Here is a 26,897-nt window from a genome sequence, read left to right on the forward strand (position 1 = left end):
ACTGCGCACCAGTGTACAAAGCAAGGTCATAAAGACATGGATGAGTGAGTTTGGGGTCGAGGAACTTGACTGGCCTGCACAGAGTCCTGAACTAAATCCGATAGAACACCTTTGGGATGAATTAGAGCGGATACTGTGAGCCAGGCCTTCTCATCCGACATCAGTGCCTGACCTCACAAATTGGCTTCTGAAAAATGGTCAAACATTCCCATAGACACACTCCTAAACCTTGTGGACAGCCTTCCCAGAAGAGCTGAAGCTGTTATAGTTGCAAAGGGTGGGCCAATTCAATGTTGAACCCTACGGACTAAGACTGGGAAGCCATTAAAGTTCATGTGCATGTAAATGCAGGCATCCCAATACTTTTGGCAATGTAGTGTATCTTTACAGGTAACAATAGCATTTGGGAAATACATTGAATATATTGAAGCTATGTACTGTATGTAGTAAAAAACAACTATAAAACAGGTATGAAACCAAATATGACTCTCTGCCACTAGAGGGATTGCCTTTGAGATACAGGGTAAAGAAGCAAGGACCCCCTTTAAGCCCAGCTCCAGTTTAGAATAAAAATTAAAAAAATCAATTGCCCATCACTTCTTTAAAAATAAAAAGTAGTTCTTTCTTCAATAGCCATTCTCCTTGGTGTTGTCCTTTGCAGACTCACCACTGTGCTATCCAGTGCTGTTCCTCATCCTCCAGGTTAAATGGCACTCAACATCATCCAACCTACTTCCTGTGAGCCCAGAACATCATAGACCTGCCTCCTAGGGATATATCATTAAGTTTCCCTGGGCTTACAAGAGTATTCTCTAATAAACGGTGCCAGATTATTACATTGCACCATTCTCTGCAGGAGGAAAAAGAGAAGGAATAGGACCCATGAAGTCATGTGACTGGGTTGGAGACTCAGTGAGACTCCAGGCTCAAAAATTTTAATTTCACGAGGAAACCCTAAATGAGCTACAAAATAAATTTCTGTGTGGTCCTCCAAAAAGTTATAGCCCCATGAAAAGTCTCATTTTCCAGATGCCTCTGAACCCTGTTTGCACTGCCAACACTTCACAGTAAGGCCCCCTATGAGGAGGAGAATAGTCTTTTTGAATGCCAGGTAATACATCCATCCCCCTGCCAGGTAGTCAAGCTTAGATTGTTCAAGATTCTAAAGAACGGTGCAATACAGTAGTTTCATCTTTTTACAAACATAGTATAAAAATCTTTAATAACAGGCTCCATGACATCCCCTACCCTTACTAAAGAAGTGACCCTCATGGGTTGTTTTCCTGGTTCATTTCTAAAAAAATATAGGATCCTGGAAGCAGGAAACAATGAAGGGGGACCAACGAGAAAAGGATTTCACAATTGGAATTAATTGTGGATTTTGTTTGTGCTCATTGTAAACATTGTAGAGCACCCCTAGCTACCAGTGATGTGTATCTCTTTGATTCAAAGATATCACAGCCAAGGCATGCTCATAGGTTAGAAAGGTCAATGCATTTGTGACAATACTGAGATACTTTTAGCAAGCGTATTCCCAACTACGCTGTCTTTGGCTACCTTTAGAAAACAGCTTAAACTCGATGGATTTTTTTTTACATTTAAGTAACTATCCAAAAATATATTCTCTTAGCAAGTAGTCTAAAGCCTTTGGTATAAAAAGACCCTTCCGAGATCAAAGAAAACTGAGCATCCAGCTAGTCTATGAAACAAGTGTAACAACTCTACAGCATTGGCCATCATGCCAGGTCAAGTTCAGCTGCTTGAGTTTCACATCCATCACATTTTTTTTATGGTCTCCCTAAGATTAAGACGCCATTTTATTGTTGACATCTTCTTTGGCAGCTCAGTTGCTGGATGTATTCCTCTGAGGATTTATGCGATCACAAGTCTTTGAAATAGCTGCAGCCTCCAGCTAATCGCAGATAAAGTGATTTGCATAATTTTAGAACTATTTGAAGCCATCGTACATGCTAAATAACTGAGAATATCCCCTCTTATCTGATTGGACACACTTTCGGTATTAGATATACAACCACAGCCTTCTTACATTTTTTATAGTCTGGAAGGGGGAAGAGTTCAGGGCTATGATGCTTAACATATCTTCCACTTTAAGTACAGGGACTTATAAGGGCTGAGAGAAGGAGGGCAACATCAGAAAGGGAATAGTGACATGTGTGCAGAAAGAAGCCAGTATATAGAGAACCTTTAAAACAACTCTGTCACTTACCAAGAGAAAATTCAAAGAATGGTCCTTGGTATAGGAGACTGTGAACACTTATCTCTCCCGCTTGAAGTACGAGTACAAACTCTACTGTGTTTATGAGATATAGCCTCCGGCAAAGTCTTCACATCTGAAACACTTATGGGAGAGTCAGATGCCTGGTCCACCACTATACTCAATGGTTCCTCTTTCTGGGCCCTATGCCACTGCTATCTCGTGCAGTGACATAAGGGTCAGCAGGAGGAAACAAAACACGTGGAAGTACATACTGTAGGTGTTTTTCACTCCTGAAAGTGTTGGATGCTGAAGACCTTGCTGTAGGCTGTTTTGCTTAAACACTGCATAATTTGGACTCTGCGCCTGCCGGAGAGGTAAGTATTCATAGTCCTTTACTACAGGGACCATTTCTTTTATTGGGGGAAGGGAAAAGGAAAACTCTAATGTTAAAGCAAACCTGTCAAAGAGCTACCAGTATTGACCTCCTTCTGAGAATGCTAGTAACCTGACTGTTATCTGACCCATTGACTTTAGTACTTTTTAAATCCCTGACCTAGAACAAGAATGCAGATTGGAAAAGTCAGTTGAGAGTTTGCAGGTTTGTTCTCAGAGGCTGTCGAATCAAGGGGATCAGCATGGCAGCCTTATTATAGCTAGCATTTTCAGAAGCAGAACTCAACAATGGCATCCTCCATGATTTTAACTCTTCCTCTCCATTCTTTCATTTTACATTTAAAGAGATTGGGGAAGGGTTAGAACATCCTTTCAATTTGTTATTGCCTTTATATGACTCTGTTGGGTTAGGTTTCCCATCACTGAGATTAGAATCACCAGTCAGACTGTAGGTCTCCATGGGGGCTGTCCTATCTTCTGCTTGTGCTCAGGGAAGCTGAAGTAAAGTAAAATTATCACTTAAAGCATTTCATATTATTTCATGTAATACCCAAGGCACATTTGTGATATGGTAGATTTTGAGTGCAATTTATTAGCACAGATCGGATGGACTTACTACCTGACATTACTGCTCTAACAGAATCCAAGAAGAGAATCCAATGCAATAATTATGAATCATTAAATTCCTGACAGGTAAGGTTTAACTATTGTAACAATTCAAGAGTGGAGATTCATATTATTACTGATACCCATTGGTGATTGGTTCTTTTTAAAGTAGACCTATCAAAAACACTCACACTTCACATTAATCACTAGAACACATCAGCATAACCACATTAAATTATTACTTTGAGTGTAAAAATATCTCTTTCTCCCAATGAATTAAAAAAAATAATGTCTAGGCTAAGATCACATGGTTTCTGGCTATCTGGAAGAATATGGGTGTTTCATATTATTAAAAACTGAACATAGTGGGGTTGATTTACTAAAACTGACAGTGCAAAATCTGGTGCAGCTCTGCATAGAAACCAATCAACTTCCAGGTTTTATTGTCAAAACTAAATTGAACAAGCTGAAGTTAGAAACCGATTGGCTACCATGTATAGCTGTACTAGATTCAGAGTGCTCAAGTTTTACTAAATCTTCCCCGGTATATTGTTTTTGGACAAAAAAATCATCTACACCCGCATAAATATATAATCACAAACCATAAGTAAAAAACAACATTATATTTTAACACATTACACACATTGATAAAAAAAATTAAAATCACAACTTGAGCCTAAGCATTCCCTCCACTGTTTACCCTTCCCACCCACTGGAGCATCCCTGCACCCCAAAATCAATATACCTACCTTTTTATACTTACTTAAGAGTCTCAGTCTGGAATCAACTTTAGCTTTTTTATTCAAGTAATTATCTAACAGTATATTTTCTTTAGTAGTCTAAAGTCTTTAGTATAAAAGGCCCTTCTGAGTTCAAAGAAAACTGAGTATCCAGATAATCTTTGAAACAAGTGTAACAAGAGTCTACAGCATTGGCCATCATACCAGGTCAAGTTGGGTTGCCTGAGTCTTACATCAATCACATTTGTATGGTCTGCAGAAGTCCTCTTCACCCTCATCTTTCTCAGATTCCAAATGCTGCAGAGAGTGGCATCATTCAATGGTGTCAAGTCACTCTTTGCAGCATTCTTCTGTAAATCCAGGGAGCCATGATGCCCTAGGCAGACAGGAAAACAGTTTTAGCTTGATGGATGTTTTTTTTCATTCATGTAATTATTCAACAGTATATTCTCTTTAGTAATCTAAAGTCTTTGGTATAAAAGACCCTTATGAAATCAAAGAAAACTGAGTATCCAGGTAGTCTTTGAAACAAGTGTAATGAGAGTCTACAGCAGTGGCTATCATACTCAGGTCAAGTTCAGTTGCTTGAGTTTCACATCCATTACATTTTTTTGGTCTCCCTAAGATTAAGATGCTCTTTTTTTGGCTTCTTTGGCAGCTCAGCTTGTTGCTTTCAAATTGCCACAAGTCTTTGAATTAGCTGCTAATTGCAGATAAAGTGTTTTTTTTCATCCATTACACTTTGATATGATTATGCAAAGCCCAGCTCCAGCGTTGGGTGCCTCCCTCCACTTTGTGCTTCATACCCATTTAAAACCCCAAATCCAATCACTGTCCAATTCTTGTAGACTTCACCTCCACAACATCTGCAAGATACGCCCTTTCTTAACCTCTGAAACTACTAAGCAACTTATTCACTCCCTGGTTATCTCTCGCCTTGACTGTTGTAAGTCCTTCCTCATTGGCCTACCTTATCACAGGCTATCCCCTCTTCCGTCTATCATGAATGCTGCTGCCCGACTCATCCACCTTACTAACCGTTCCATATCTGCCATCCCTCTCTGCCAATCCCTCCACTGGCTTCCCATTCCCCAACTAATAAAATGCAAAACATTACCAATTACATATAAAACAATGTATAACTCTACCCCAAATTACATCACCAATCTTGTCTCCAAATATCCCTCAAACTGTCCTCTCCGCTCCTCCCATGTCCTCCTGCTCTCTAGCTCCCTTGTCTCCTCCTCCCATGCTCATCTCCAGGACTTCTCCAGAGCCTCCCCCATCCTCTGGAACTCTCTACCCCAATTTATCAGACTATCGTCTACTCTGCCCACTTTTAGGCGATCTCTGAAAACCTATCTCTTCAGGGAAGCCTGTCCTGTCTTCAGCTAATAATGGAATCTTCTATTCCTTCTACCAGTCCAACCCCCCACATTGTTACCTTTTGTACCACCAGTGCCTTCCTCTTAGATTGTAAGCTCCAAGGAGCAGGGCCCTCCTAACGCTCTTGGATTGAACTGTATTGTTGCTGTATTGTCTCCCTTTATTTTGTAAAGCACTGAGCAAACTGTTGGCTCTATATAAATGTATAATAATAATGACCATAATAATAATAACACCCCTGCACCCAAAAAACATAATATGGTTACCTTTTTTTGTAGTCCTCATGTCAATTTACTGTCCTTCAGACTTTAGCAGGGCCAAATTGTGGCCAGTGGGGGTAGACAAATGTCCTGGAAAACAGCTTCTAAGGTTCAGTGGTCAGTGGGAGTAAAAAATACATAGCACCTCTTGCCAGTATCAAGAGGAATAGTGCCCTGTTATTGGCTTCAATGGGAGGAAATGTAACCCATTGTTGGTGCCGGTGACAGAATTATGCCCTACTGTTGGTGTCATTGGAAGGAAAAGAGCCCCAAGGGTCAGATAAAGATTAGCAAAGGACTGCATCCAGCCCATGGGCCACAGTTTGGAGGCCAGTACTCTACAGCATTCTCCTATAACATTAGAGTGGCGCCATGATGCCCTGGGCTTTTAAGAGGTGGAATGATGCTTGGTGTCATGCAACCCAGATTAGGCTCGGTGCTGCATTGCTGGACTGATGGCCTGGTAATTCTGTGGGGGACAGTGGCAGAGATAGGGTGAGTACATTAGCCATAACTTTTTTTTTTTATTTTTAAGAGCTGCTGAGGGATTCATGTTTATTGCTCAAGCAGAAATTTGGCTTTAAGCTGCTTTAGCATGCATATCTAAAACATATTAAAATGACTGTAGTTCTTCTTTAAGATTGGAAATTGCATTTATTCAAATTATGGCTGTAACTACATTACATTCTGACTTTAGGTGGGTCCAGAGTTAATGGAAACAAATACAATGGGTGCAGATACAACACTAACATAGTGATAACAAGAGGAAGAATTCTCAGCTTTGAAAATTCTGATGACATATTTATAAAGTAGGAGCCGACAAAAGCCCCCCTCCAAGACCCCGCTGTTTGATAATACTGTCTGTTTTCCCCTCGGCTGCTTTGAAGTGGGATGGAAATGAGCTGTTACTGCTCACGGCGCCTCTGCTTGGAGATTAACTGCTATTAGGATGCTGGATCCTTTAAAGGCAAATAGACCTCTGATCAAAGCGGTGTTCCCAATTAACCGCTCATTACCTGTCTATCCTGATATAAAAGATCCTCAGCAATAAACACAGAGCGTGCTCAGCAGGGCCTTGTCGTCTTTGCTAGTCAAAGGCACCTGTTAGCTACTTAGCAGCAATGTAGACCGATGGCTCGTGGAGTATTTAAAAGAAACTGGCAAAAAGGAAGATTGGAGATGTTCTTCTGAAGATGCTGATTCCCTGGCTGCCATGCCAATTCAGTGGCTTCATCACTTTTGAAGTCATTGACCTGGAAAAAACATGCAGATCAGGCTTTTCCGATTTACTTTGACATTCCTGATCTTCATGCTGATCCTGAACCAGTGAGTCAGGAGAGTTTAAAGCCACAGAGAGCCAGGGATGTAGCTTTTTTAATTTTTTTTTATTAAAAACGAGGTTGTCAATGCTGACTTCCTTCTAAAAAGGCTAGATTGCTGTCTGTCTTTGGTTTCAGTGCTTTGAGGCAATGACCCAGAACAAGTACACAGTGAAGACAGAACACATTGCCTATTTGTTATTAATATTATAATACAGGATTTATATCGCACCAACAGTATGTACAGCATTTACAATATAAAGAGAGACAGTACGATTATAATACAATTCAATACAGAAGGAATAGGAGGGCCTTGCTCATGCTGCTTACAATCTAAAGAGAGGGGAAGGTGGTACAAAAGGTAATAGCTGCAGTGGATGATGATCTGATGGAAGTGACTCAAGTACAGTTTTTAGGTGGAGGTGTGTAGGCAGGTGCAGTCTACATTCTCCACTACAGGTGTCGCTTGTATGGAACAACAATGCAGTTGAGGGAGGCAGTCTATATTTCTCTGGGTTTCTCTATGGGTCACACGGTCCCCTGGTGCAGTGTCCTGGTTGGCTACATTGCATCCAGGTGACCCTGGCAGCCATATTGGGTCACACATAGTCTTTTTAAGTTCCTGCCTCCAGGATTTGGTGCGGAGTTGCGAGTTGGTTAGGGTAGGGACAGCATACCCGTCTGTCAAGGACAGCACTAGCGACAGGGAGATGTTGCAGATGAGGAGGGAAAGCTTAGGGCCTTCATCTGCAACCTTTTGGGTTGAATCGACCAGGCCGCACTGAGCTATCCTTTACACACGTTGACTCCAGTTTGGGCCTAATCACCGCTGACTTTCCACTCTCGCTTTTGTGAGTTCCCTGGTGGTCGGGTGTGCTCCCTGCCTGGTTATTGTACTGTTTTTCAAGTTCTACAATACATTGTTTGCTGCAATCTGGGACTCTGTGCGTTCTCTTCCACCACACCACGCCACACCCACCTAACAGTATATCAAATATCTATATCCCTTTTGAAGCAAAACAAAAAGTTTGCAAAGTCTTTGACTAGATCCCTGCTTAATCAGAGTAGAATGGAATGGCTGTCACTTTTTTTGTCCATTCAGGTTTTTCATACAACCTGAAACCGGACCCATGTTAAGTCTATGGCTAGGCAGATGTAAACTTTTACCTCCAATCTATCGCATTTAAATCCAGAAAAATGGAAGAGGACACAAACCTTTTTTTTTTTGGACCTAGACGCATGTCCATTAACATCCACTTGTCTATGGAGTAAATCTGATCTTCCTTTCAGATCTGACTAGAGGTGATCGTAGCCGTATTAGTGCATTTGCGACAGAAACAATTGAGTACTGTCCGTGATACTTTTTTTATTTGCACTAACTTTGTGATTTGTAATAGTACTGTTTGGACTTTGAAGAAGGGGACATACCCCGAAAGCTTGTCCTCAAAATTGTATGTTAGTGCAAATAAAATAAGTATCACGGACAGTACTCAATTAGATCTGACTAGAAAACTGACAGATGGATCTGATTGGACTGCATGTGTAAAAGAACTCTTAGAGCATGAGTGCCCAACCTGTGGCCCTCCAGCTGTTGCAGAACTACAAGTCCCATGAGGTATTGCAAGCTGCTGACAGTTACAAGCATGACTCCCAAAGGCGGAGGCATTATGGGACTTGTAGTTTGGCAACAGCTGGAGGACCGGCTCCTAGTCCAGGTTGAGCACATATGCCTTAGAGTTTGTTCTCTTTAGAAATCAGCCACAGCTGTTGACTAGAAAAGCCTATCCCCTGCCAGCATGCTGTAGAGGAAGAGCCTTGCCCACTACTTATGACCACTACGTACACACAGCAAATAAAAGTTTTTCTATATAGCATGTTTCCGGGGTGTATGCCTAGACTCAGGCAAAACATTAAAAACTTTTTGTTATGCACCTGGAATGCAATTAGCTTCTTTGAATGTAAATTTCAGTTAGGCATTAAATTACTGAAGACAGTGGATCAGCATGTCAGCCAAGGAACAAGTATTTTCAGAAAGGAAAGTTTGCAATGGCAGCCTGTATACTGGTCAGTGTAGGTTTCCTTTAGCAGGCAGTGCACCTGCTAGCTACGTCTGCTAACAGAACACGGATCGGCTCACCAGGCATCTGTTTCAGAAGTACAAAGAAGAACAGTGCCTGAAGCATGTGGTGACCCTGGACCCACTACAGGTAGCATACACAAGAGGCTTCATTGTAAGACAAAAAGTCTGAAGGCCAATACTTGAGGTATAGAATAAGACAATGGTACGTAGTGCCAGTTCTAGTCTAGTACTACGAATGCTACCCGTCTAAGAATGCCAAGAAGGACTATGGCAGGAGATGTCATAAACCATGGTTGCCAATTTTTCATGCATCAACTCAACTGCATCCTCCAGCAGACCAGAAAAAGAAGCAGGAGAATAAATCTTGCAATGGTGTCCACAGAAGAAAATCACATAGCTACATAGTTACCACCAACCACAATGATTTTGGGACCATGCACATTTGGGTGTTGTGGCACGCTGCCGCAATGAATGGTAATGCACCTGGCTCTGTGTGTGATGAGTTTCAGTGGCATTCATTGTTTATACTAGAGTACAATGTTGTGGTGCATTGCATTTTGGAAAAAGGGTCATGCACTTTTTTTTTACACTGTGGTACATTGGCAGCCCATTCATAATAAATAGGCTGCCTTAAAGCCTACATTTAGGTACATTTCTTTTTAAATCAGTACAAGGGACAATACTTACATTTTATGAGAAATGTCCCTTGTGCTGATGTCAGCTGTCCCAGTTGAAATTCCGAAGTCATCTGCCCCCTTTCCCTCCATATCCTGGCAGCTGTAATCTTCTGGTGCTGTAGTTGTTAATACAAATGGCTGGACCTGTCACAGGCTCTCAGTAAGAGTGACGACTATGTCCACCCTTTCTTCTCCCCTTCTCCTTTCACAGAATCTGTACTATCACTTCCCACAATGAAACACGCTGCATGAATGGAGTACAGGCGGAAGAATGACAGGTCTACCTCCTCCATTTATAGATTGCTTTTCATTCATGGAAACTATAGTACAGCTTCTATGAATGGAGGAGTTGGGCAGAAAGGGCAAGAATGATTGGAACTCTTGATAAGTGCTTGAGACTATTAACCCCACAGCACTGAAAAAATATGGTTGCAAGGGTATGGGGGGGAAGCAGAGGACTTCAGGTTTTCAAGTAGGATAGCCAGCACCAGCACAAGGGACACTTGTTATTAAATGTAAATATTGTCCCTTTTGCTGATTTTGATCTATGGGGTACAGTGGCGAGATGGAAGCCCTTTCTTACGAAGAAAAACATCCAAGCCCGGCTAAATTTTGCAAAAACAAATTTGAAGTCTCTCAAAAGCATGTGGGAAAATGTGTTATTGTCTGATGAAACCAAGGTTGAACTTTTTGACCATAATTCCAAAAGATATCTTTGGTGCAAAAACAACACTGCACATCACCAAAAAAACACCATACCCACAGTGAAGCATGGTGGTGGCAGCATCATGCTTTGGGGCTGTTTTCTTCAGCTGGAACTGGGGCCTTAGTCAAGGTAGAGGGAATTATGAACAGTTCCAAATACCAACCAATATTGGCACAAAACCTTAAGGCTTCTGCTAGAAAGCTGAACATGAAGAAGAACTTCAACTTTCAGCATGACAACAACCCAAAGCATACATTATTATTATATTATACAGGATTTATATTGCGCCAACAGTTTGCTCAGTGCTTTACAATATAACGGGAGACAACACAGCTCAATACAAGAGGGATAGGAGGGCCCTGCTTCTCGGAGCATACATCCAAATAAACAAAGGAATGGCTTCACCAGATGAAGATTAAAGTTTTGGAATGGCCCAGCCAGAGCCCAGACCTGAATCCAATTGAAAATCTGTGGGATGATATGAAGAGGACTGTGCACAGGAGATGCCCTTGCAAACTGATAGATTAGGAGTGTTTTTGTAAAGAAGGGTGGGCAATAATTGCTAAGTCAAGATGTGCCATACTGATAGACTCATACCCAAAAAGACTGAGTGCTGGAATAAAATCAAAAGGTGCTTCAACAAAATATTAGTTTAAGGGTGTGCACACTTATGCAACCATATTATTTTAGTTTTTTTTTACTTCCCTCCACCTAAAAGATTTCAGTTTGTTGTTTAACTGAGTTGTACAGTTTATAGGTTACTTTAAAGGTGGAAAAAGTTCGGAAATGATTTATCTTTGTCTCATTTTTTTACATCACAGAAACCTGACATTTTAACAGGGGTGTGTAGACTTTTTATATCCACTGTACATGCTATAACATACAATAATGCATGAGCATTAATGCATTGCAACAAAACGCTTCAATATGAATGAGCATTTGCTTTAAATTGTAAAGTATTGTACAGTATGCTTCTAATAAAAGTTAGAAATTCAAAATCCCCAAACATTTGTCTATTGTGTTTTTGTTTTGAATTGGCCCTCCCATGTGTACTTACTATTCCTAGAGATGGGCTGATTAAACGATTGTAATTTCTCTTTTTTTCACAGACTGATCTTAAAAATATGGTACCACTAAACATGTAGAACATGTTCACTATGCAAAGGGAATTTTCACTTAGCTTAGTAAATGGGATGAAGCTAATTGAACATTCACTTTGCAAAGAATACCCAATCAAGTGCAAGGTAATTAAAAAAATATAGTTTTTAAAGTCACAGCTCATTCCCTAAGCTAAATGGAAATTCATTCTGAACAGCCTTTTGTAAATCAACCCCAATATATCTTTGTACCTGTGCTGAAAATCCAAGGATTAGAGTGTGCCCAAATATTTTGTTATAAGGGATTTTTATCTTCTAAGAACCAAAACATGACATTTTAAGGAATGCTACTACATTAAAATGTATGTCTAGCCAAAACTATTTGATGATGATGTGATTTCCCTCACTTCCTGTCCCAGAGACACAACCGGATGTTAGAGGAAACCTCTACAGAATTCCTCTCCTCTAGAAACAAGTGTCCTCAAAGGGAGGTTTCCCTTCTACCTCCTGTTCTGAGGACAACTCTAAAATGATGGATTTCCCCTTACTTTCTATCTTAGTAACAATGGTCACAGGACATAGAGAGGATGAATCTTCCAAGTGGGAACACAGACAGCAATAAACACTTCACAGGAGTTCTAACTCTTCCCTACTCTACTCTATCAAAATGTTTGGTGTAGATACAATAAACAAAATATTTTTTTTTTTGTAGGCGCTGCCTGAAGGCCAGACCGCATCATGGGATACAGCAAAGGAGGACGAGAACCGCAACAAGAACAGATATGGGAACATTATCTCCTGTGAGTGTGACGCTAGCAGACAGGATGGTGATTGTCTTTAACTTATCAGACCTTTTCATTATCAACATCCCAGCTCACCTGTGCATGCATTAAGTTGAAAAATCTACGACGTGTGTCAACTTTCATGGCAAAATGTAACAAAGTCTAACTGAACTTCCATTTTAAAGCTAAATTTCATGAGTTCAGCAACTTTTTAAAACGTGTTGGCACACCATGAGTTAAGTCCTAATAGCTGCCTGTCACATGTGGGCTTATCTCTATTATTTATATCGGACAGGTTTATGGCTCTGCCAGAGGATGCACTCCACACTCAAGTTTGTAAGAGAGGAGAGAACAGAGAGCAGTTATGCCCTATGCCCAGCCCTTCCCTCTGCTGTCTATTCACAGAAGCCTTTATATTGTGTGAGCGAGGCTTCTGTGATTGGACAGGAGGAGGGGAGGCACAGGAGCAGTAGCTGCACCAACTCTAGACTTGGGACCAGCTGATTCCAATGTAGTAGTTCCAGACGTTATGCTGCTGGAGCACAACAAACCTGTCAGAAATCAATAATAGAGATAAGCCCAAGAGGTGGCAGGAGCCTTGTTGGACTTAACTCAGAGTGCCTTCACTTTTTACAAACTTGCTGAATTCCTAGAATTTTGCTTTAAATCGGTAGGCTATATTTTTGGTGCATCAAATCAAGAGGCACTCAAAGTCTGACAGTTTTATTTCCTTAGAAAGCAGCCACAACGTGAGAAGAACAGCCCATCCCCTGCCAGCATATTGCAGAGAGGACCCTTGCTCTCTTTGTGGTATATGATCTCTATGCAAAGGTCTGAAACACCAAGCCAAGTCAGACCTATAGATCTGCAATTAGCAAAGCTTCTGCCCCTTGCTGATTAGAGAGTTCTAGCTCTAACTCAGCATAGATCACGGATCCTTCTCTACAACATGCTGGCAGAGAACAGGCTTTTCTACAGAGGCTGTGGCTGCTTTCTAAAAAAAAAAAGCTTTGCACACCATTTGTTTTAATGCACCTGATGCAAATTTAGCTTATTAAACCTGAATGTTCAGTTGGGCTTTAATATGTGGGTTACCCACCTTATTGAAAAATCTGATGTCTGGAAGGCAAAGCTGTGAGTTTGAAATGTTTGTGAATAATATTTCTCACTTGTTTTCCTGTTACGCTTGTTTAGGCTTAGGAGTTATCCACTGTACCCAAGAGGAAACACACAATCTACACTTGTCTGTGGTTGACAGTAGCATCACTTAGCTATGTGATATCTATACATATGTTCCACTGACAAATGCCAGTAAATGTAGGACTCTGTAGTACAATGCAACTGCCGGAAAATTTTAAATATTTCATTTTCAACTTTTTGGATACTTCAAAAGCCTTTACAAACAAAAGGGGACAGGGTGGAAGCACATACATCCATTTACAAAGTTAATTGTCCCACTGTTGTGCCTTACAATGTCAAATTTCTAAAATAGCGAACCTGTGCTTAGCCAATACATGGGCAAAGCAACAGATTCACTTTAATGGTGACCCCTCTGACTGTACACTTACCTCCCTTTCACTCCCATACTACTCCAGAAGCAAGGAGATTTACCCTTTTTCTAAATTTTAAGTCATAGCGTGGAACTAACACAGGCTGAGAGCTCCCACCCATCTAAATGTGACAGCCTAAGCAGCCAATACTCAATAGCGTGGTCTTATGGAGTGAGTCTTATGATTCTCTGTACTCTGTACTTTTCCTTTTCTGGATACTGAACAAAAGGGAAGTAATGAGAAGCAAAGGGAATATGAGTTTGTAAAGCTGCTGGGGCTGCAGCTAAAGTAGAACTGTGTCCAGGCTATGAGCATTCAAATAATTACATATTCACAAAAAGCAGTAAATACGATTTAAAATATTTCCTTGCTGACCTGTGTAGCTAAAAGCACTAAGGAGTAATTCATCCTTAAATCCACACTAGAAAACAAATCTTTCATGTCTGGTCTCACTATTCTGCTCCCCACTTCATTTTTTATCTGATCTAGGCTTGATTTAGAGATCAGGAGCCTGGAAGGCTATACTCTTTTCCTGTGTCACTGGTGGGCAGGTCCTCTATGATGCAGAGAATGTCTGCAGAAAACTGTTTTCTGCATGAGTCTCCTGTGTGCCCATGGCGGTTTGATCCTTGACCCCCTTGGCTCACAGAAAAAGGGTTAATCAAGAGGCAGCCCACAAATGGATGTGGAGTTCAGCACTATAGAACAGGCCCAGATCTAGGGAGGTGCCCCCCCCCCCCACAAACAGGTTTTAGTTGTGCCCCCCCCCAGGTCTCTGAGAATGCATTCACTGATCCATGAGAGGCAATTGATGTAAGGGGATAATCTGATAGGGACAACTGATGTAAGAGGACACTCTGATGGGGACATGAACAACTTAAGACCCATCTCCCTGCTCCTGTTTACCTCAAAACTCTTAGAACGCTTAGTCTACAATCATCTGAGCTCCTACCTCACTGACAACAACCTTCTTGACCCCTAACAGTCTGGCTTTCGCTCACTCCACTCCACTCCACTCCACTCCACTCCACTGAAACTGCCCTACTAAAACTCACTAATAATTTACTAACTGCTAAAACCAATGAACTCTACTCTATACTATTACTACTTGACCTCTCTGCGGCTTTTGATACTGTTGACCATCCCCTCCTCATCAAAAAACTCCACTCTCTTGGCCTCCAAGACTCTGTTCTCTCCTGGTTCTCCTCCTACCTATCACAGCGCTCCTTCAGCATTACCTATAACTCTGTCTCCTCCTCTCCACTTCCTCTTTCTGTAGGGGTCCCTCAAGGTTCTGTCCTTGGACCCCTACTCTTCTCCATCTACACCTCCTCCCTTGGTCACTTCATAAACTCCCATGGCTTTAAGTTCCATCTCTATGCTGATGACACACAAATCTATCTTTCTACCCCTCACCTCACTCCTTCAGTCACCTCTCGCATTACTAACCCACTAAGTGACATATCGGCATGGATGTCACTCCACTTCTTTAAACTCAATCTTTAGAAAACTGAGCTTTTAGTATTCCCCCCAGCCCGTGCCCCCTCCCCTGACTTCTCCATTAAGATCAATAATACAACCATCAGTCCCTCCCCACATGCCAGGGTACTAGGTGTAATCCTAGATTCCCATCTGTGCTTTCAGCCCCAAATCCAATCACTGTCCAAATCTTGTAGACTTCACCTCCGCAACATCTCCAAGATACACCCGTTCTTAACCTTGGAAACTTCTAAGCAACTTATTCACTCCCTGGTTATCTCTCGCCTTGACTATTGTAACTCCTTCCTCATTTGCCTACCTCATCACAGGCTATCCCCTCTTCAGTCTATCATGAAAGCTGCTGCCAGACTCATCCACTTTACTAACCGTTCCATATCTGCCACCCCTCTCTGCCAATCCCTCCTCTGGCTTCCCATTGCCCAAATAATAAAATTCAAAACATCTTGTCTCCAAATATCACCCAAACCGTCCTCTCTGCTCCTCGCATGACCTCCTGCTCTCTAGCTCCCTTGTCTCCTCCTCCCATGCTCATCTCCAGGACTTCTCCAGAGCCTCCCCCATCCTCTGGAACACTCTACCCCAATCTATCAGACTATCACCTACTCTGCCCACTTTTAGGCGATCTCTGAAAACCTATCTCTTCAGGGAATCCTGTCCTTCAGCTAATACCGGAATCTTCTATTCCTCCTACCAGTCCATCCCCCACAGTTATTACATTTTGTACCAACAGCCCCTCCCTCTTAGATTGTAAGCTCCAATGAGCAGGGCCCTCCTAACCCTCTTGTATTGAACTGTATTGTTGCTGTATTGTCTCCCTTATATATTGTAAAGTGCTGAGCAAACTGTTGGCGCTATATAAATCCTGTATAATAATAATGTGATGTAAGCGGAAACTCTGATGGGGACATTTGATAGAAAAGGGTACTCTGATTGGGACATTTTTTGTAAGGTGGAACTTTGATGGGGATATATGATGAAAGCGGTACTCTAAAGGGGACACTGATGTAAAGGGGGACTCTATTGTGAACTCTGATGTAAAGGGGGATTATATTGACTCTAGATGTAAGAGGGGACCCTGATGGGGACACGTTATATAAGGGGTCACAATTCTGTTTAATCATTATAATCAAATTACAGTATAATGCATACTGGCGTTACCTGTTTACTCCTGCGCCATCTCTGCACTACCCGTCAGATTTTACTTCCAGGTCATGAATTGTGGTACAGAAGCATGCTCAGTGAACTGGGAATACTGGTTCCCAGCATCTCTGTCACATTGTGTGGTAAATGGTCTGTGGCTCACACACAGTTTTGGAATTGTACCCCCTGACATTTTTACTGCACCCCCAGATTAGATAGGTTAGATCTGGCCCCGCTATAGCATGAACAGGGTAGGTACTGCCATGAGACTATTATTATAGCAAGAAAGTGATGTTAAAAAATCCTTGAAGTTGGGCTTTAAACCTTTTTTACTGCTTGCTAACAATATGTAAATGTTTAAATATGCATAGGCTGGTCATAGTTCCACTTTAACAGTAAACCTGTTTTTTTTGCCTGCATGGACAAAACAAAGTTTTGCTTTAAAAAATAATCAATGCCATTATAATATTTTAAAACCCTCTTCTTCTCTGTCACAATACTTTTTCATCCTTGTATACACAATATATCCTATTACTTTATAAAGCCACTACTGTATTTGTCTCCCTGTGTGTTGGCTTTACACGGTTATAATGGGCACAATTCACAAAATCTTATCGCATGAGCAGGGGCGGACTGACAACTCATGGGGCCCCAGGGCAATAGGGGATCATGGGGCCCCTGTGTTTTCGCCCACACCCAAAAAAGCCTATGAAAAAGCCAGTGAAAGGTACCAGGGGCATCTCATGGGGCCCCCAACTGACCCAGGGCCCTTGGGCAGTGCCCGAGTGCACGAATGGTCAGTCCGCCCCTGCGCATGAGTTAAGTCAGTCACATGACCACATATCGCATGCGATACTGAAAATGTCAATTCATTATTGCTAGTATGCGGTATTTACCAAAAATAGCAAAAACACTCGGTAAATACCGCATAAAAAGACCTTAAAGTCAATTCACAAAAGTAAATAGGCCCCCATATGTGAATGAGAATGCTGTACATGGTACCCCTACCCATTCACAAAAAAAAATAGTTTTAAAAAAGACAGGAGACAGTCTTTGACAAGTCCTTTATTAAAAGAAGGAAAATAAAAGTGTCCCCTGAAATAGATCTAACAGCAATCACGGTGCCCGCCGGTGCTGCTACCCGAAAAAAGAAATTAAAAAAGGCTCCGCTCACGATGCTGGCTCCAAGTAGATCCAACGTCAATCAAGCTACCGGTCGCTGCCGCTATCTGAAAAAAAAAGGCTCCACTCACGATGTTGGCTCCCACCGTCTGACTGCTCTGCTGGCTTGACAGTTCTTAACTATGTAAGTGGTGGGGCCACCCAGCGACATCACGTGTGTGACCTCATCAATGCTGGGTCAATTATGTCACAAGGGCGGGGTCACGTGTGTGATGTCACAGGGTGGCCCCACCCCTTACATATTTAAGAACTGTCAAGCCTCCGGAGCAGTCAGACGGTGGGAGCCAGCGTTGTGAGTGGAGCCTTTTTTTTGCCAGATAGCGGCAGTGATCGGTAGCGTGATTGACGTTGGATCTACTTCAGGGGACATTTTTTTATTTTCCTTCTTTTAATAAAAAACCTTTCAAAGACTGCCGGCAATTCTTTCTTTAACATCCAGCTGTCAGTGGGGAATCCTGCTGACAGCTAAAACATTAACACATGGTTTTCACTACTAAAATACCGCATGACTTGATAAAATAACTTTTTTTAGTAACTATTTTTAGTGCATTCAAACATTTTTTTTTAAAATGCTGTGCGGTATACATACTCGGATGTGGTAAGAAACTGCTTAGTGAATTGTGCCCATTGTCTTTTATAACTATACTTTTAGTGTTCCACATAGTTCCATATCAACCATCTACACTCTGACATCTATTACATTTCCCTCTCCATTTGTTTTCCACCTAAGTATCTGGAATTTGAAAAGTTTATTTCATTTGTAATGTCTGTGACTTTATTTCTGACTTTGTTAGTAACTTTGCCAATGGTGACATGTGTCATTGTCAGTGAACCGCAAATGACAGCGAGAGTCGCTGATTCCTGGCTGTCAATTTGCAGTTGACCTTATTGTGACATCTCTGTGTCTTTTTCCCTCAGATGACCATTCCCGGGTGCGGCTACAACTGATAGATGGAGATCCACATTCTGATTATATAAATGCCAACTACGTGGATGTAAGTTGCACGCTCCCATATTTCCCAGAAGCTTGGGGGATTTCACTGTTCTTTGTCCTAAATATTGCTGATCTTTTTTATGCAGGGCTACCATCGTCCTCGACACTACATTGCCACGCAAGGTAAAGATCATTTTTAGTTATGAAATTAAAATGTATATATCAGCTCCTGTTCATTTGTAGCCTGTCAGTCATTAAGCAATGTCCAGGCAAAGAAATTTTTAAAAAACGATAACATTGTAATTGCAAAATAGGCTTTCACTTAATCAAGGAAGGAAAAGATCCAATCGCTGCATTCCAGCAAGGCCCTATAGTTCCTTGGATAAAAGCAGCTTCAGCCAGGCTTTGTCCAGGCTACACACCCGATGCATTTTGCCCTGGGGTGGGGTGAAATGCATCAGTGGCGTAGCCTGGACAGAGTCGGGCTGAAGCAACTTTCATCCAAGTGACTACCGGGCCTTGCAGGAGTGCGGAACTTGAATCTTTTCCTTCGTTGATTAAATGTATTGAGCCAGGGAAAAGTTTATACAAATGTTTTTTGAGTCCATACCAGCGGACATTGTACATTTTAAGCCTTGATGAAGTGGACAATAAGTGGTCTCTGAGTGCGTTGGCTGCAACACTAACTATACGTTTTGAATAAAATCTTTTTCTTAGACTGGGACACCAGCAGAATGGTTTTACCAAATATATCAAAAGCATATATCTAAGTATAGCATATAGCAATAGCATACTATCTGAAGCAGGGGCGGACTGACCATTTGGAAACTCGGGCACTGCCGAGGGCCCGGGGTCAGTAGGGGGCCCCATGAGATGCCCCTGGTACCTTTTTCATAGGCTTTTTTGAGTTTGGGCAAGGACACAGGGGCCCCATGATCCCCTATTGCCCGGGGGCCCCATGAGTTGTCAGTCTGCCCCTGATCTGAAGTATATCTATCCAAGGCTCCAGCACCAGCCATTTACAGCTTTAAGAATACAATAGACTGGCAGAGGGGATTCTACCTTCCTTTCTTTGGATATTAGAATCTGTTCAATTTCTCTCATTCAGCCCACAGGCTGAATGAATTAAAGAAATCTATTACTTTATGGCCAGATTTAGCTGGCTGCTTGTATAAAAAATCACAGGGGTAGATGAATTAAAGCAGGCCATACATTATACAACTTTCTTTTTTGCAACCATGAGTTGCAAGAAAGAAAGTTGTTCGATTCCCCCATCAACACTGACTGATGAATCCCTCCCGCAGTGCTTTTGTGTTCTGCCAGAAGGGACCCTACTCTGCCTGCAGAACACAATGATCACTGCTGGCAGTGGTGGTCGCCCACAGTGATAGAAGGAAAAAAGGACTGACTGGCTGGTTGTACTAAAGCCGATCAATGGATCGACTTCAGTAGAACCAGCCTGCCCATAGATAGATCGAGTCTTGGCCGGTCCCTGCTGAACTGGCCAAGATTCTATCCAGCTATCCATCTATGGCCAGCTTCAGAATTAGTCCTGCAGCTGAAACACACAAGTGCTGGGGGATGTTCAGGCACTGGCTTCCAGTAAGCATTTACCTCAGCCAAAACAGACAGGCTTGGCTCCTTTTTAACGACACAGTAGAAGCAGTTGGGGACAACCATCCACTCCCTACATCCTCATGCACCGACCATGCACGACTACTGCAAGAGCACTAGGGGACAATGCTGCAGTGCAAAGAAACTGAGGATTCAACAATCAATGGACATGATTATCATGTATTGTTTTTGGATCTTGTCTACAATATATAGCTCTGGGGGTAGCACAGTAGTTTAGAAGATACCACTTCTCCCTGTGCTTGCATGGGTTTCCTCCCACACTTCTTGGTTCCTGTCTAAATTGGACCTAGTGCATGAATGCAAGATAGCGACAATAGAGTGTAGGCTTCTTGAGGGCTGATGTTAATGTAAAAATATATATATTCTTTTCTATGGGGTTCATTTATTAAAGGCAAATAGACTGTGCACATTGCAAGTGCAGTTGCTCCGGAGCTTAGTAAATGTAGTTAAGCTTTGCTAAATTCCATCATTCATGTGCAAGCAAAAATGCTGTTTTTTTTATTTTCCATGCATGCGATTGGGTCTTCTTTGCAAAGTGAAGTTTCACCACATTTACTAAGCTCTGGAGCAACTGTACTTGCAAAGTGCACAGTCTAGTTGCCTTTAGTAAATCAACCCCTATGTTGAATTAATAGGTAAACTGATCATCTAAAGTTACTGACATTTTGAAATATCCAGATATGCCTTCATAGACATCAGACTGCTCTTGTCTAAGGGCTTGCAGTTCTGAGAGGTACAGATAACAAAAATCTCAGTCAGGCGAAAACCATAAGCTGGATGAATACAAGCAACTGATACTTATTGCCAGAGACGTGAGCGGTGCCAAGGTTTTTTTGGCTACCGTTTGAAAAAAGTATAATAAATAAAAAAGATTGATGGTCATAATAACCATTCAAATTTAGCTATCACTCTATAATATGCAAAGGGTAAAACCTATTATTATTATTAGATTATAGTGCTATCATTTTCCACAGTGCTGCAAGGAAGTGTTAGAAAAAGGTTGAGTAATACATCAACATCTTTGTACCAAGGACTGTACATTTTACAAAGCACAACAGATGACGTGAAGACACTTCTACAAGCCAAAGCAATGAGATTTAGAAACAAATTATAAGGTAAAAACAGAAAGGGTTACAGTGTTTGCCTCGTCAGATAGTGGAAGAGCAAGCAATGTTAGGTCAATGGCTGAAAAGATCAATTCCAAATGCCATGCTTGTCTGAACGGGTGAGTTTTTAAGGGTACCTGTGACCAGGCTTTAGGCCTTCTTGTATTACTACATTCTTAACAAGCAGTAATTAAGCTATAAAACTAAATTTCACTGACCTCTGTAGCTACAGGCACTCTGGAGCAATGAATTCTCAAAATAATTTTCAGCTTACTCTACTTGCTGCCCTCAGAGCTCCTTTTCTGTGTTTACATTAGAAATTAGATGATTCCCAAGTCACAGCTGAGAGGGGGAGCAGAAAAAGGCTAAGTTTAAACTTTGTCTAAACTGCTGCTCCTCTGAAAAGTGATACACATTCAGAATGCTTTTTTAAAGCTGTTTGACAGGCTGTGAAGAGGCGATGTGACACCTTCTCACCACCAGTTTTAACCACTTGACCTCAGGAAGATTTTACCCCCTTCATGTCCAAAGAATTTTTGCTGTTCAGCACTGTGCTACTTTAACTGGCAATTGCTCTTTCTGTACCCAAAATGAAATTGATATCACAAATAGAGCTGTCTTTTGGTGGTATTTGATCACCACTGTGCTTCTATTTTTTATTATATAAACTAAAAGGCTGATATATTCTACTTTCTGTTATAAAACATATCCAAACAAAAATCAAATATCTTCATACATTTAAGCCAAAATGTATTCTGCTACAAAAAAAAATCCCTTTAGGTGTATATTAATTGGTTTGTGTGAAAGTGATAGTGCCTACAAACTATGGTATATATATTGGAATTGATGCAGCTATGACGGTATACTGGTAATGGCAGTGATCAGTGACTTAGTCCTCATGCACGCGGGACGTTTTGACAACGCTGGTAATGTTAGCTATGTAAAGTCACATTAGAAACGTGAGTTTTTCAGCTTTTTTTAGCATTTTTGCATTGGTGTTTAGCTGCGTTTTACTGCATTTAGTGGTGTTTTTCCGCATTAGAGCGTTTTTACAGCTAAAAAACTCCTCTAGAAACCCTCTAGTCCTGGATTTCTTTTCCAGCCAAAAAATGTCCCAGCCAAAAAAAACGTTGATTACAGTCAATGTGTGCATGGACACATAGGATAACATGCTGGGGGGGGGGGGTACTAGATAGTTTTTGCATTGGCGTTTAGCTGTGTTTTGCCACATTTAGTGGTGTTTTTCCACGTTAGAGCATTTTTACAGCTAAGAAACTCCTCTAGAAACCCTCTAGTCCTGGGTTTCTTTTCCAGCCAAAAAATGTTGATTACAGTCTATGTGTACATGGACACATAGGATAACATGCTTGGGGGGGTGTACTAGATCTAGAAAAAACCGTGAAAAGCCAAAAACAACAGCTTTAAAAACATCAAGTGTGCATGAGGACTTATAGTGGGACTGTGGTAATGTGGCGGGCAATGTGGTGCTAACAGACACTGGCTGAGAGGTAAACTAACTGACTAACTGACACTGACAGCAATAGTGACACTAATACAGGGATCAGATATAATACTGTACCAGGGGCGGACTGACCATTTGAGCACTCGGGCACTGCCCGTTGGCCCAGGGTCAGTAGGGGGTCCCATGAGATGCCCCTGGTACCAGGGGCGGACTGACAACTCATGAGGCCCCCGGGCAATAAGGGATCATGGGGCCCCTGTGTCCTTGCTCACACCCAAAAAAACCTATGAAAAAGACAATGAAAGGTACTAGGGGCATCTCATGGGGCCCCCTATTGACCCCGGGCCCTCGGCAGTGCCGGGGTGCTCAAATGGTCAGTCCGCCCCTGCCTGGTACCTTTTTATAGGCTTTTTTGGGTGTGGGCGAGGACATGGGGGCCCCATGATCCCCTATTGCCCAGGGGCCCCATGAGTTGTCAGTCCACCCCTGTACTGTACACTGTACTAATGGCATTGGCTGGGAAGGGGTTAACATTCTATGTCTACAGAGTTAAAGGGTTAAAGGGAGAATTCACCTTTTCACAAAAAAAGGGTAAATTATCTCCAAAAACTTGGCCACCCCTCCAGAATCCGCTGCACATAACGTCTGTGAAGCCCAGATATGCCGATATAGCAATCCATATCCATCATATTGCTTACAATGATAAGCACTCATTGGTTAGCAAAGCCACATGACTGTGTTGACCAATAAGAAGTGCATCTGAGACTTCTCCTTCAGGTAAGGTGTCCTGAAAAACCACTTCTCATTGGTCAGCACGGTTATGTGGTCATGCTGATCAATGAGCACTTGCCATTGGAGCATTATGATGGATACTCACTCCAGGATCCTGTATGGTGATGTATGGTGTATGGACCACTGCACTGGAAGCATGGGGCATCATGGTCTGGATGGGTGGCCAGGGTATTTAAAATTAGTTCATCTTTTGTTTTTTTTCGCAAAAAAAGAGAACCTACCCTTAAAGGCATTGAATACAACGTGTGCAGTGTGGACTTTTGCATTACAAATGATTGTAAGGTCCTTTTGTATTGATAAGATTGGCTGCCTATTTTTTGTGCACTGCTTTATTTGGTCTTCCTTGGGTTTTCCCTGTTTAGGGCCTATGCAGGAAACTGTGAAGGATTTTTGGAGGATGATATGGCAGGAGAACTCGGCCAGTGTGGTCATGGTGACAAATCTGGTGGAGGTCGGAAGGGTAAGAAATACAAGTCTAATAAAAACAAATACAGAAAAACGGCCATAGTTTAAAGCAGTGGTTCTCAACCTGTGGGTCGCGACCCCTTTGGGGGTCGAACGGCCCTTTCACAGGGGTCGCCTAAGACCATCGGAAAAAACATATTTCTAATGTGTAAAGAGCAGCTACTGTGTAGAAAGCAGCTACTCTGTTAAAAGCAGCTACTGTGTTGAAAGCAGCAGTATTGGAGGTAAAACGACACTCATGAATTATAATTACTGGGTAAATAATGTTATGGTTGGGGGTCACCACAACATGAGGAACTGTATTAAAGGGTCACGGCATTAGGAAGCTTGAGAACCACTGGTTTAAAGTGTTACTAAACCCACAACAGTAAAATTAGTCCGTATATGCAGTAAAGCATGCTTGTTATACTCACTGTGGAACCTCAAGGGTTAATCCTCTGCATTGTGTAAAAATGCTGTTTGATCCTGACTTCTCTGATCCTCCCCTTCTTCCAGTGTCCCCCTCTTATCTCCTGTTAAGACATATCGTGTGGAGTCACTCTGCACATGCTGTTTAGTGTGTATTGCTAGAGAGGTTTTTTTTTTTTTGAGAGAGTGCATGTGATCAGCATAGGGTCAGTCAGCACTGTCCAGATAGAGGCAGGGGTTCTGCATCCTCCTAGAGCAAAAGAGAAAACTCTTCCTACAAGCTTTAACACGTGCTTGGCTGGACACTGATAGAAGTTACATGACTACTCTAAATTATGATGAGAAAAGGTATTTAGCAGTTTATATTAACTAAAATAATTGCACTTCCATGTTCTGTGTACTGTGGGAGACCAGATATAGTGGATGCAGGGTCCTGGGTTTAGTAACACTTTAAGATTGACAAGGGGAACACTTAGGTTATGGGACAGTATTTGGTAAAACTAGGCAATAATACCTCAAAAGAGGACATTCCCAAATGAGGTACAAATGTAGACACTTTGGGGTTGATTTACCAAAGGCAAATAGACTGTGCATTTTGCAAGTGCAGTTGCTCCAGAGATTAGTAAATGAGGTAAAGCTTCACTTTGCAAAGTATGCCCAATCACATGCAAGGAGAATAAAAAAGACATCATTTTTGCTTGCACATGATTGGATGATGGACGTCAGCAGAGCTTCTGCTCACTTACTAAGCACTGGAGCAGGGGCGGACTGACAACTCATGGGGTCCCCGGGCAATAGGGGACCATGGGGCCCGTGTCCTCGCCCACACTCAAACCACATCCAAAAAAGCCTATGAAAGGTACCAGGGGCATCTCATGGGGCCCCCTATTGGCCCCGGGCCCTCGGGCAGTGCTCGAGTTCCCAAATGGTCAGTCCACCCCTGCACTGGAGAAACTGCTCTTGCAGAGGGCAAGCAGTCTGTTTGCCTTTAGTAAATTAACCAACCCCTTTGGGTCATAGTTCTAAAACTAGAGAAGAAAAACGCATTGCCTGTAGCAACCAATCAGTTTCAAGCTATCATTTTGTCAGTGTAAGATAGAACATGAATGCTCACGACTGATTGGCTGCTCCACTATATTTATTTACTATTGGCTTTATGGCTGGATGTTGTGAGTAACGCAGGTGTACGTTTGCAGGAATAATACCAGCATTTTAGGGGTTATTTTGTGACATTTAATTCTTCTTAGGTGAAATGTGTCAGATACTGGCCGGATGACACCGAAGTGTATGGTGACATCAAGGTGACCCTTATAGAAACAGAGCCATTAGCAGAATACATCATTCGGACATTCTCTGTGCAGAAGGTAGGTGTCTTTTTTGCCATGATGAGTTATGTTTGAAATATTTGGGTCTCATTTATCATAGTATCCTGAAACAATCAGCATTGCCCTAAAGCAACCTATCAGAGTCCCCCATTTACTCCCATATTACAAAATGTTTTTCTTACTACATGTAATTACAAAAACAAATGTATCTCCTTATTTTAATCCTTAAAGTGTAACTAAAGGCAAACCTTTTCTAGTTTTAGATAGAGTGGAGAGGGAATGGAATACCTATTAGGTTTTTATTGCTGTCTGTGCCCCCATTAGGGAGATTTACCTACATTTTCCCCACACTTATCCCACATTTTGAGTTGCCCCTAGACCAATAATAGAGGGGTAATCGTCCAATGAGGATAATAGTTCTGGTGAGCTGGAGGGCACCAAGGAATTCCCTTAAAGTGGTTCTAAAACCTCAAGGTTTTTTCCCTAATGCATTCTATGCATTAAGGTAAATAATCTTCTGTGTCACAAACTCCCCCCCTCACCCCCTTACCTAAGCCCGATCTTGATCCAGCGCTGTGCATGAGAGCAGTGACTCTCCCAACTCTGTCCCTCCTCACTGGGCAGATTGATAGCAATCCAGTGACGATAGAGCAGGAAGCCTGAACGTGTGCCCCCATGGAAAGCGGCTTTCTATGGAGGCACTGGGCAGAGCGGGGGAGTCAGGAGCGTTGGCAGGAGGGGCAAAGAGGAGGATCGGGGCTGCTCTGTGCAAAACTATTGCACAGAGCAAGTAACTATAACATGTTCATTATTTTAAGGAAAAAACCCAAAAAACAGAAGATTTAACCACTTACCGACCACCCTATAGCATTTTTACTGCTCTGTGCAGAATCACATATGTATGGGGCACGCATGCCACCAGAACGCTGCTCCTACTGTCATTTGTCACAGTAGAAGCTGATCAACGGGTGCCAGCCAATGGATGACCACTAGCACCTGCTGATCGGCGAGGAGACAAAAAAACAGGATGGAGCTCTGCATATGTAAACAAGGCAGAGCTGCGTCCTGTCAATAGGGATGTGCTGGATTTTGTTTCCCTGCAAAGTAGGGAATAAAATCCAGCACATCCCTTAG

At 42.1% G+C, this 26,897-nt stretch overlaps 1 protein-coding gene across 11 annotated transcripts in view; it reads left to right on the plus strand.

Moving 5' to 3' along the window:
* The window catches only part of PTPRT (protein tyrosine phosphatase receptor type T), a 560,113-nt gene that overhangs the window by 486,077 nt on the left and 47,139 nt on the right, over positions 1–26,897 (plus strand). For 8 of the 11 annotated variants that reach the window (XM_089673313.1, XM_089673317.1, XM_089673311.1 and 5 more), the window contains 5 exons: positions 12,195–12,309; positions 18,555–18,631; positions 18,717–18,753; positions 23,928–24,025; positions 25,686–25,802. In XM_089673313.1, coding sequence (XP_089529439.1) covers positions 12,195–12,309; positions 18,555–18,631; positions 18,717–18,753; positions 23,928–24,025; positions 25,686–25,802 — 444 coding nt within the window. The remainder of the gene's footprint in view (positions 1–12,194; positions 12,310–18,554; positions 18,632–18,716; positions 18,754–23,927; positions 24,026–25,685; positions 25,803–26,897) is intronic. The other 3 variants (XM_089673314.1, XM_089673321.1, XM_089673320.1) reach the window with 1 other exon arrangement.

The sequence above is a fragment of the Staurois parvus genome, unplaced genomic scaffold, assembly GCF_062004578.1.
Source record: "Staurois parvus isolate SC_StPar_1 unplaced genomic scaffold, SC_StPar_1.0 ptg000137l, whole genome shotgun sequence".
NCBI lineage: Eukaryota > Metazoa > Chordata > Amphibia > Anura > Ranidae > Staurois > Staurois parvus.